This window comes from Oratosquilla oratoria, chromosome 32 (assembly GCF_046742065.1).
Source record: "Oratosquilla oratoria isolate Oo_2021 chromosome 32, ASM4674206v1, whole genome shotgun sequence".
NCBI classification, from domain to species: Eukaryota; Metazoa; Arthropoda; class Malacostraca; order Stomatopoda; family Squillidae; genus Oratosquilla; species Oratosquilla oratoria.
Genome location: NC_134808.1, coordinates 35892267 through 35904766, shown reverse-complemented (window position 1 = coordinate 35904766; position 12500 = coordinate 35892267). Strand labels below are relative to the sequence as shown.

General features: G+C 37.4%; 1 protein-coding gene across 1 annotated transcript; it reads right to left on the bottom strand.

Moving 5' to 3' along the window:
• Positions 1–4799: 4799 nt before the first annotated feature.
• LOC143017435 (C-type lectin domain family 17, member A-like) lies at positions 4800–11382 on the bottom strand. Its single transcript, XM_076172176.1, has 5 exons — positions 11254–11382; positions 10015–10126; positions 8913–8951; positions 8174–8353; positions 4800–5340 (listed from the first exon to the last, which is right to left on the bottom strand). Exons 2-5 carry the CDS (start codon positions 10046–10048, stop codon positions 5084–5086), a joined length of 510 nt encoding a protein of 169 aa, XP_076028291.1. The 5' UTR covers positions 10049–10126; positions 11254–11382; the 3' UTR covers positions 4800–5083.
• Between the last annotated feature and the right edge of the window lie 1118 nt (positions 11383–12500).

The window sequence follows — 12500 nt, the reverse complement described above, 5'->3', positions numbered from 1 at the left end:
CCTTCCAGTTTTGATAACGGCTGTCTCCACTGGAGAAACACAACTTCTTGGTGTACCAAAACTGACATCAGGAACGGGCGAGAATCAAGCTGCAGCAGTTTATGAACTGTTACAGGAATGGTGTTTGGATGAAAAGGTTGCAGGCTTCTGCTTTGATACAACTGCATCGAACACGGGACGTCGAGCAGGAGCGTGCATTCTTCTAGAACAGAGACTCCGTCGCACAGTCCTTAATTTGGCATACCGCCATCACATTTACGAAATAATTCTTGATGCAGTATTCTCTACATGCTCTGGAGCTTCCTCGGGTCCCGATGTCCAACTCTTTCGTCGGTTCCAAAAGAATTGGGGCTCCCTTGACAAGTCCAACTATCAAACTGGAAAAGACTTGGAGGTGCTGCAACCTAACAGGGATCGGATCATGAAGTTAGCGGAATCCAAGCTGGCACAAGGCAATCACCGAGATGATTACCTGGAATTCTTGGAGTTAACGATTGTCTGCCTTGGAGGGAATCTTCCTAGTTTCAATTTCAAGAAACCCGGAGCTTTCCATCATGCTAGATGGATGGCAAAAGTCTTGTACTGTCTCAAGATTTGGATGTTCCGAGGACAACTCAAAGATCTTACCCAACGGGAGGAGTCCTGTGTGCGTGATGTGACCATTTTCTCCATCCTGATTCATGTGGAAGCCTGGTTTTCTGCCCCTGATGCCGCAGTTGCTCCTCGAACAGATTTGGAGATGCTGAAGAAACTACACTCTTACCACAATGACCGTGTTGGAAGAGCGGCCAGAGACAAACTGCAACAGCATCTGTGGTATGTGCCAGTGGAGCTTGTTGCACTGTCACTGTTCGATGAAGCTGTTTCAGCACCGACAAAGCGGACCATAATGTCGGCCATGATCCCAGCAGAATCAGATGAAAGCGATGAGGATGATGACGAAGACGAAGATCCCCCAAAGCGAGTCGAATTGAAAAGTTCCATGATTCCACCACTTGAATGTATTGCAACTCGCAAGTCAGTCCGTTTCCTGAAACACCTCGACATCAACGGTGATTTTCTTAATGCAGACCCTGAAGACTGGGAAGAGAATGCATCATTCAAAGAAGGATCTGAAGAAAGTAAAAAATCTTCCAGTGACCAACGATGTGGCTGAGCGAAGGGTCAAACTCATTGAGGAGTTCAACGGCCGTCACACCACAAAAGAAGAGCAACCCCAGTTCCGTCTGGGTGTTGTCTCGCAACAACGTAAAATGTTCCCCACATCGTCAAAGTCCTTATTAGCATCTGGACTACATTGAGTGCCTGGCAAGCATGATACCCCCGTCTATGAGCGGATAATACCCAGTGGTCTGACGAACCCTAAGGGGGGATCCAGGGTCCTGCTGGATAGGGACCTTGAGCCACCCCTAAATATTATTTGATTGGCTTCAAACTTTGAACACACTGTTTTCTACATAAATGTAACCAGAATCGGGCCAGGGACCAAAGAAATTCCTACTTTTATTTTTCACCTCTATGGCAGTGGACCACCCTAATATACATATACATAAACATATATATATATATATATATATATTATATATATATATATATATATATACACATATATATATATATATATATATATTTACATAATTATATATATGTACATATATATATATATATATATATATATATGTATATATATATACAAGTATGTATGTATGACAGGGTTTGGGAAGGTGTCCGTAAGAAGTAAACTGAAGAAAAATGTGGGTGAAAGTAAGGTGATAAGATGTACAAGGGGAGATAGTGGCAGCAGACTGGAAGTGAGTAGAAAGGGAGAGAGACTGGAGGAAGAGGATAGTTTTAGATGCATGAGTGCAAATGTGACAGGAAAGGGAGGAGACGAGGTGGAGGTAGAATGTAGATTGAGAGAAGCAAGTAAATGCCTTGGGGGATTAAAAAGTGTAATGAGAAATAGACATTTGGGAATGGATGCAAAGAGGAGATTGTAGGAAGGAGTGATTGTGCCGACATCACTGTACGGGGCAGAAAAATGAAACATAAAAGAGGAAGAGAGAAGGAGTTTGAATGTGTATAAGATGAAATGCCTGAGAAGTATGATAGGGGTCACTAGGCGAGATAACATTAGAAATGAGGGGGTGAGGATGAGAACAGGAGTGGAAAGAGGGCTGGGAGATAGATTTGATGAAAGAGTATGATATAGTGGGAAATAAATCGTTAATGCTAGAGTATGTAGTTGAATTCAGAACCAGACGTTTCGATTTTTTGGACCTTCTTCAGTGGACTGATGGTAGAAGTGAAACCCGTTAACAGCTTTCATACATATGTATAGCCTCTCCAGTCATGACCTGACGATCTTACAAGTCCTCTCTTCAGTCTCTTTATCCCACACTCGCTAACCACGGCCAATGCGGACATTTGTGCCCAGGACAAAACCCACTCCGGGAATTTGTAGTATTTTCGGTAACAATATATGCCGACTCCAATTTTTTTCTCTCTTTTTCCTACGCTATCTATGTGAAATGTGGGCTTCTTTCCAGCTCGGTAGATCCTCTTCCTCGATGAGGACCACCAGCGCATTGGAAGTTCGGTGGTGTTTCACGTCTTACTGAAATAAGCTGCAGCATGCAATATTCCATTTGTTTCCTTCATTAGTGTTGCTCCTAAAGCAACATCACTTGCGTCTGTGATCGATCTGGGCTTTTCAGGACAGGATCATTCATAAAAATCATATTTAGTTTTTGAATTTTTTTTTGACAATGTTCTGTTCAAACAAACTTACGTTATTTTCCAAATAAATTTATTAATGGTTCTACAATATCAGAGAGATTTGGACAGAATTTTCTATAGTAACCTAGTAACCTAGCATTCCAAGTAATCGTCTTATCTCTCTTCTATTCGTGTGTGTTGGGAGGTCTCTGATGGCTTGATCTTTAGTTGCTAATGGGGATAATTGAGAATTACCTACTTTGAAACCCAAGAAAAATACTTGGACATGTCCGAAATTCCTTTTTTCTTTTTTCTTTTAATTGATGGTTAGACTTGCATTGTTGGCCCTCTCAAAGAACTCATGCAACTGATTTAGATGTTGTTCCCAAGTGTCGCTAAATGTCACCACATCTAGATATGCTTTAACTCCTCTCATACCTGAAATAATCTTATTAACCATTCTTTGGGAGGTAGCAGGAGCATTCCTTAACCCAAAAGATAAGAACCTTAAACTAAAATAATACATCTGGTGTTACAAAAGCCGCTTTATCTTGAGCATCAAGGTTCATTGATATTTCATAGTAACCTTTTAGTGAATCTATGGTAGTGAGAAATTTAGATGAGCCAATATCATCTATTAGATCATCAATCCGAGGGTGTGGGTACGCGACTACTCTTGTTATCACATTCAAATTCCTATGCACTACTACTAACCTATATTTCCCTCCTGGTTTTGGCACTAGTAAACGGGGAGCAGCCCAAGGACTGGAGGATGGTTTTATTAGTCCTTGTAGTAGTAGAAACTCTACTTCAGCTCTAGGGATACTCTTTTTTCGGGATTTAATCTGTAAGGTGTCTTCTTAATGAGTCTGGTAGAGGTTAGTTTGACGTCGTGCATGATATCTGTGTTTTGGCTGGGAACATCGTCAAATAATTGTGGGTAATCCCGACCTAACCTTACAACATCTTCCTGCTTACCGTATCCTAAGTGTTCTACTTTTTATCCAGGTTCATCAAAGCTACGGAGTTTTGCAATGGTAGATCAGCATGCGGTAAGTAGTATTTCCTTGTGCCATCCTAGGTTACACGAGCCAAGATGACTTTGTTGGTATGTAATAATTTCAATGAGTTTATATGGCACTTTCTCCCTCATGATGTATGATCCTTGAAACCTACTCTGAAGAGAATCTTTTGATGTATAGAGAAATAAGAGGACTTCATCATTTGGATGGAACTCTTTTTTTTTATCATACTTTCTCTTCATCTTCTCTTAAGTCTGAGTTATTTTTTTCTTGGCAAAGTTACAAGCTGTCTTTTGAGAAAATAACAGAGCAAGTCGAGTCGCACGTAGTTCAGCAACAGTCTAGAGCTGTCCGAAAAATTCGGGAAAAAACACGAAGGTTGTGCACTTGGCGTGGAGATGGGCAGTAGTTGTGGTCCAAAGGACTTGTTTAGCGGAGTTGTCGTAATCAACGAATGTAGAATAATTTCTACGTAGATTTAGATGGGCCCTGGGTGTTTGCTTCTTTTCTTGACTTCTTTGTCCTTTTCTCGTTTTGGATCCCTCTGCTTTTCTTCTCGATGTCTCTCTGTGTCTCTCTAGCAACTGTGTCTCTCCATGTCGCTCTCTGCTCTGCCCTTACGTTTCTGGGGATGACAAAACGTAAGTAAAGTGGTGGTTTAAAGACCTTCTGCCAGTGAAAAAGCAGAATGAGTTTGAACACCAAATTATGTTACGTTTCTGAGCCTGGTATCATCTGACAATACGTAATGAGTCGCGCTCCAACCAAGGGGTATTGCACAATGTTTAACATGTCAAGATATACACATTTATACATTATGAAATACAGTACAATTTGAAACATACATAACACATCATATTCACATAAGGCGTGCCTTAAAATTACGAACAGGAGACTTAATTCACACAAAGGCGTGACACAATACAGCCACAGGATTCTATTCACACTAAGGACGTTACATTCTTAATTAAGATAGAAGACATAGGTCAAGCTAAAGAATATTTAGTGGAACTGCACAGTTGTAATAAATGATGCAGTGGATGTAGAAATAAGTTAGACTTTCAATATATTTACTTTATTGTTTATAACATTACAAAAAATGTAAGACTGATCACATAGCAAAATGAGCATAAAGAGACAATACATGTATCTAGACTTGAGTATTACAAAAGTAAAACCACATGAACTTGTTTTTAAATATATATCTTTAGAATTAAGACACAAATAAAGAGGACCCTATAGTGTTTTTAGTCCCAGGAAGTGCTGTACAGTTTTTATATTTTCCAGTATCAAATTGACCATTGCGAGTGCGGTATGTCGCTCGCTCTACTGACACACTTTGTTTACTTGCCCACATATTCACAAATGAAAAAGTATTGTAAATGACATTCTCTATCATTCATATGACCTCCGTAATGCTTATCAAGAGCTCCGCAGTTCTGTTTCTCTTTCCCTCGGGGTTCATTCTCAGGAGAACCCGGATTAGCCAACCCCCAGAGGGGAATGCCCATAAGCACGTCCGACTTGTCTTTAATCCAGTGCCATGAGCCTTCGCGTTCCAGGTCGTTGGCACCAATCCAGAAGTCGTCTTTAGATACTCCTAAAATAGGAAAATAAAAGAGTTTACTATATCGCCATGATGTTTAAAGGTAAGACATTCAAGTGTGTTATGGTGTACGTGTATATCACTGTATATGTGTGGTAATTGTGCGTATGTATTGATAGATCTGGAGATATATATTTTCTCCCATATGTATTTGTCACATCTTAAATTGTTATTTTGTATTTATTATTGTATTATTTATTTGCATTTCCGTATACCCATTTTGTAATGGAACCATGCGGTCGTTTATGCTTCCTGCTAAGCTAAGCTGCATCCACGCAACGCAGTTACTAACTCGCCGCCATAGTGTAAACGTATATTTAAAATGTGGTGTTTGTCTCATTGTGGTAAATACATTGTTCTCTATGTATTTCGTTTCAATAGCCACCCAATACATATGGTGGCAATTGTGATTTTTTTTCTTTATTTTATGCACTAACGTGTTCTCAACATTTCTTTTGAACTTTGAAAAATTGAGATCTCTGGCTGGCCAATTTTATGGTATCGTGTGTTTGTGTTTCCCCCAACCCTTCTCTCTCTCTCTCTCTCTCTCTCTCTCTCTCTCTCTCTCTCTCTCTCTCTCTCTCTCTCTCTCTCTCTCTCTCTCTCTCTCTCTCTCTCTCTCTCTCTCTCTCTCTCTCTCTCTCTCTCTCTCTCTCTCTCTCTCGCTCTCTCTCTCTCTCTCTCTCTCTCTCTCTCTCTCTCTCTCTCTCTCTCTCTCTCTCTCTCGCTCTCTCTCTCTCTCTCTCTCTCTCTCTCTCTCTCTCTCTCTCTCTCTCTCCCCCCTTTGCAGCCTGGTGTTTATATCGAGTGTTTTGGAACAATTCATACCAGTGATTTTTTTTTTGGGGGGTGGGGTGGGTGGGAACAGGGATAGTGTTCTCCGACCGCGCCAGATTTTTTTCCATGTGGCTTTCCGATATCCTGTCTTCTGCTCAAATTTTGCTTCCTTTTCGTTACCTGCGTTTACCATTGAACCGTCTCTATTTCTTGAGTGCGGTGATTGCAAATCTGGACCCCGGTTGGAATAGGACTTCTGAACAATATTATATCTACGTAATCCTAAGACAGTGATTTGCGTTCGCTGCCTTCTCCAGTGACTGGTTCCGTTCAGTATTTTACATTACACTCAGGTTTGTACTGTTTTTTTTACAAAGGATTACAAAGGCGGAGCATGCCGACAGGAGACCTTTTGATCCATATCTAGGTCGGATGCAAAAAAAAAATCATATTGATAATAAATTAAAACTATAATAATGTAAATAACAAATAAAATACATAAATAAATGCATAGGTATAGTTGAATAACAAACAAACAGGTAAATAGTAAATGATAATAAATTGACATAACTAATAATAAATGAAAATGAGACAGACAAATTATAACAAAACAAAAACAAATAATATAACATAAATTATAATCATTACAGCATCTTACTTAGGTATTTATCTAAATGATTCTTAAAGCTTCAAACTGAACTACATTGCACTACCTGTGCAGGAAGTTTATTCCATTCATTAACTACACGGTTGGCAAAGTTGTTTCTACCTACTTCCAAATTGAATCTATTTCCGGACAGTTTGAGACCATTGTTTCTTGTCTGATTCTCATTCAATGTGAAAATTTTGTCACTTTTGATGTTGTCAATTCCCTTTAAAATTTCAAAGACCTGTATCAAGTCACCTCTGAGTCTACGCTTTTTTAGGGAAAACAGATTCATGTGCTTATGTCGATTTTCGTATGATTTATTTTTGATATTTGGAATGAGTTTTGTGGCTCGCCGTTGTACTTTTTCCAGTCTGTCAATGTCTTTAATGAGATTCGGTGACCATACGGAAACAGCATATTCCAAATGTGGACGAACTAACGATTTATATAGCTTGTTAATGAGTGATGGACTTTTGAAATCAAAAGATCGCGCAATCAATCCCAGAATCTTATTTGCTTTCTCAGAGGCTGAAATACACTGCTTGGATGATTTGAGGTCGTTACTGATAATTACGCCGAGATCTTTTTCACTATCCACTTTTGTTTATGCATATAATTCCGTAGTGTATTTCCTGGATGTATGAGTTTTTGATACATAATTACTTTTCTGGCCAGGCGTATTGCCTATCTGGTGGGGAACAGTTTTCTTTGCTTCGTGTTGCTATGTTGTGACGTCACTTGATGCCAATTTCTTTATATTTTATGTATAGTTACCCCTGTAAGGTAACGTTTTTTTATTCATGTTTAATATATATACATATATTCTGATAACCTATCAATCCAAGTATTTAGATAACTATATTTCATTTAGAAATATTTTGGTTATGGTTAAGGGTTAAAGTTAGTTGGGTTATTGTTAGGTTAGGGATTATTCACGAACTCCTCCTAGGTTTTTACAGATAGACCTCTATAACCATATATATTCTGAAACCTTATAGCCTGTGTCTGTCTCTTTATTTGTTCACGAACTCCCCCTATAATCATATATGTTCACCATAACCCAGGTTACTTGGATAAGTATATTTTATTTCCAAAGGGCGTCTCCCTCCTCAAATTGATTTTCTTTTCCTTTCTTAACATCTTATTTTTGTTACTTTTTCCATTGAGTTATATTGATACGTGTAACTTTTCTCCACAAATTCAAAATTAAAATAATCACCATTTGCCCGCAGCAACGGCCGGGTAATTTGACTATTATATATATATGTATATATTCATATATGTTTACATATATATATATATATATATATATATATATATATATACACACGTATGTATTGTATATGAAGTCCGAATTGCTTGTAATTTGACTTGAAAGGAGAGGAAACCAGGAACTTTTACCTAAGACTTGCAGGTGCAAATTGATTTCCCTCAAAGAGTTGGCATCAGGGAGAGTCAGAAGCTCGCCGTCAATACTGTGGCACGTCTCCCTTGCCTCCTGCCATTTCAGCTTCGTCTTGGTAGAAACATAAACACAGTTGCTGCCCACTTGCTTGTAGAATGTCGGACACCTCTCGTTGCCTGCAACGAAAGATTTTTAAGAAAAAAAAAAGGGATGATTTGTTAACGATATAAAAAAATCTTACGACAGTTATATTTCGGAAATTTTGTGTTTGTAGCAAAATAGTGTAACCTTGGTGCAGGGTCTTTATTCTTCTTTCTATTGTTTGAGCTTTTTTTTATATTGTTTTCTCTTTATTTGGTAAGGGGGAGGTTATACATGTATTTTTTTTTGTAAAGACTTCACACTGATATTATGTTTCTGTTCCATGACCAAATCTGTAATAGAAATTTCCATCATCATTATGACTCGGTTCGCACTTTATCTCCTAAGATTATTTTACAAAGCTCTGGCCATTCTGACGAAGAAGGAAGATAAGGAGCCCGCGCCAGGAGGAGAGGACTGCGGGACTTGAACTTGCTACCAGGAAGTTAGGAGTCACAATATAGGCACATGCAGGGGTACTTTTTAGTTATCATGAATTTGCCGTTCAAACATGTGACCTTATAAGAAAACACCTTATAAATTCACAGACCTCATAATTGTTATTTGTCCAAAAATATTTTCTCTTGTACTTACCGCAGTATTTTGATTGAGACTGGACCGCTGACAATGCCGCTGCAACAAAATATCTTATAAGTTATGAAATATTCTGAAATAGGTAAATCATTATTCATTTCTTTGTATAAATAATTACTTGCTTGATTATTTACATACTTATTTACTTATGTATTAATTTGTGTTTATTAATCTATTTTTATCTTATTCATTCATTTATTTGTTTACTAAATAATTTTTCTATCTATTCAATTATCTATCTATTTACTTATTGGTTTATTTATTTATCTATTTAATTATTTATTTAGATCTATATTTACTAATTTATTGATTGACATCTTATGTTGAAGATGATACTATTTTCTGTACTGATAATTTTTTTGAAGATGATAAAAAAATAATAATTCTAATTTATTAATTATCTTATTTGTTTATTCATTTATTTATCAATACATTAACTTACTCATTTCTTTATTTATTTGTTCATTTATCTATTTATTTATATGTTTAATTATATGTCTATTTCTCTTATATATTTAGTCACTTGTAATTGTTCTCATTTATCAATTTATTCATATATTTACTTGAAAATTATTTTGTTCCTTGTGTATAAATTTGTTTACCTGCCCTTTTACTTATTTGTTTTTTTCTTTTCTCTATTTTGACTAGTTAATTGATTGGCTCATTAGTTTATTCTAACGTCACAAACTCCTCCCGTCGGAAGGCTAGGACGGTGCTCCTTACAAAGGACTTTGTAGTGTGGAATTTAATTAACAATATCCTTGGTTCAACTTCGCCGGTGGTAGGATTCGAACCGCCTTCACCTCGACCTTCGCGCATGTAACGACGCCCTAACCCACTCAGACCTAACACGCGCAGATCTAACCGGTTCAGTACATTAAGTTATTTAATCCTTGACCTATTTATTGATTAGTTATCAATCCCATAGTGAAATGTATATCAACACCTTACTTATATTTTCAATGTTAAGTTCTCTGAACCCATTTTTTTTTTTCACTAGTGCAACTTCCGAACACTTATGATCGTTACTATAATAATGTGGGTTTCAAAGTGACGAAAGTCGAGATGGTCAATATTGTTTATGTGTTTAAGTTTCACTTACCGGCCATAAAAAGGCCCCATATGCATTTCTTCATGTCAACTACTTCTTTACTTATGCTCTCGCGGAGTTGTGAGCCACTAATCACTTCTTGAAGTTGTTGGGAGGACGTTAACTATGAATAGAGAAAATAAATTATAAACAAATAAACAAGTTAAAAAATATAATAATAAAAATATAATAAACCTATACATAAAAATGAAGGGTAGATTGTGCCAACATAAAAATGAAGGAGTGATTGTGCCAACAGCACTGTATGGGGCAGAAACATGGAACATAAGAGAAGAAGAGAGAAGGAGTTTGAATGTGTTTGAGATGAGGTGTTTGAGAAGTATGGTGGGGGTTACTAGGCTAGATAGGGTGAGAAATGAGGAGGTGAGGAGGAGAACAGGGGTGGAAAAGGAGCTGGGAGATAGGGTTGATGAAAGAATATTAGGATGGTTTGGACACATGGAAAGAATGATTGAAGAAAGACTAGTAAAAGAGGTATGGAAGGCAGATGTGGAGGGAGTGAACATGATTGGACGTCCTAGGATGAGGTGGATGGATGGGGTGAAGGGGTCTTTGGGGTAGAGGGGATTGTCTGTTGAGGAAGGACGGGAGAGGACAGAAGACTAGAGTGAATGGAGAATGGTTGTATATGGATGATGTTGTGATTGCGTGAGGTAGTATGTGTGAGCAAAATTTGTCGCAGCCCGAGGGGATTTCTCCCCGTCCTCTCCTTTTTTGCTAGGGGGGACGGAGAGGGGGGGGTCGCCGATTTAATGAAGCGGCCTTGCTGTGGATGTGCTGTGTCTTGCGACACTGCTTCTGACCCAGGGCAGTGGGCAAGGTGCAGGGATGACCCGCCATTCAGGAGGTGCTCAGATAAGAGGGAGGGTGGGAGGGGTGTGGAGTGTGTTCAGGGATGAAATGGGTGGGAATGTTTTTATGCCTTTCCCTTTTTGGCTACCTCCCTTATAAGGGGGAAAAAGCCTTTGTATATGTATGTATACGTAAAAAGATAAACAGATAAAAGTATATATAAGTAAATATATGGATACATATATGGAGACATATATATGTAAAATATATGGATATATATATATATATATATATATATATATACATATATATATATATATATACATATGAAATGTTATTAGGATAGTTGGTCTTCAACTATCCTAATAAAATTTTTATAAAGTATAAATATACATCATAAACTCAAATCAGATAATAACCCAGGAGTATACAAACTACCTTGTAAAGATTGTAATGAGGTCTAATAGGGTCAAACTGGTAGGACCTCAATACCAGAGTAAAAGAGCACAAAAACTCTGTCAAGTATGCACGAAACAACTCCGCGGTCTTCCTCCATACATCAACAAAGGATCACTGCATAGATTGGAACAAACCAGAAATAATTTATAAATTTGATTGTAGCTTTAGGACAAAGATAGTTGAATCTTTCCTCATTAAATACATGCCAAATTTCAATACATCAAAAGGGCAATGGTCACCTGATTGTATAACAACTTATGCTGTGAATAGATTATTACCATTCCCGAATCCGCCCTGCCTCGGACATGTGACTTGAGCCACCTCCCCTTGTTCCTACTTTATACCTCTCTCACTGTATATATTCTTGTAAATCTTACATTGTATCTATCTGCTGAAGAGGACAACAGTAGTGGTCGAAATATACAGTTCGTCTGTTTCTTTTTTCTTTGTTTCTCTGACAGTGGGTAATTAAAGCATAATAACCCAGGACAGTTTGAATAAGCTACGCTTATTCAAACTGTCCTTGTTCCTTTGTATCATGTATATATTGTCTATGTATTCCTATCACTATGTACTTGTTGCACTGAAGATGTAATATACGAAAGCGCTCTGCTTCGTTAGTTTCTTTTTCCAAGTGGTCTACTTTGCATATATATATACATACTATGATAATATCGTAGCCTCTGTCTGTCTGTCTGTTTGTTTGTTTGTTTGTTTGTTTGTTTGTTTGTTTGCTTATTTGATCACGAATTCCTACTAGGGCTTTGCAAATAGACCCCCATAACAATATATATTCTGATACCCTATCCCTGCCTAGAGTTAAAGGTTAAATGGGTATGGTGGTGTAACACGCCCCTACTGTAGTTTCCATTTTTGTGCAAAGATTACTATGTTTAAACAAAGCAATGTATATGTTCATAAATATTATTTGTGCTTTTTGAAATTAAGTGTGCCACAAACTTTGATAGCATTTCCAAGGAGAGAGCATGTAAATGTAAAACGATTGTATAATTTTCCTTTTTTTAATATTGGTTATTCTTATTTTTTTTCGCAAGCAGTAATATTTTCTAGTTCAGAGATAATAAAAACTTGGTTTAATTCTTCTCTTACAGCCGAATATGTTTAATTTCCAAATTGCGTCTCCCTCTTCAATTTATGTTTTTCTTATATCTTAACACTTTATTTGTTTAACATTTTCCATTGAGTTATATTTAAACATTTAACTT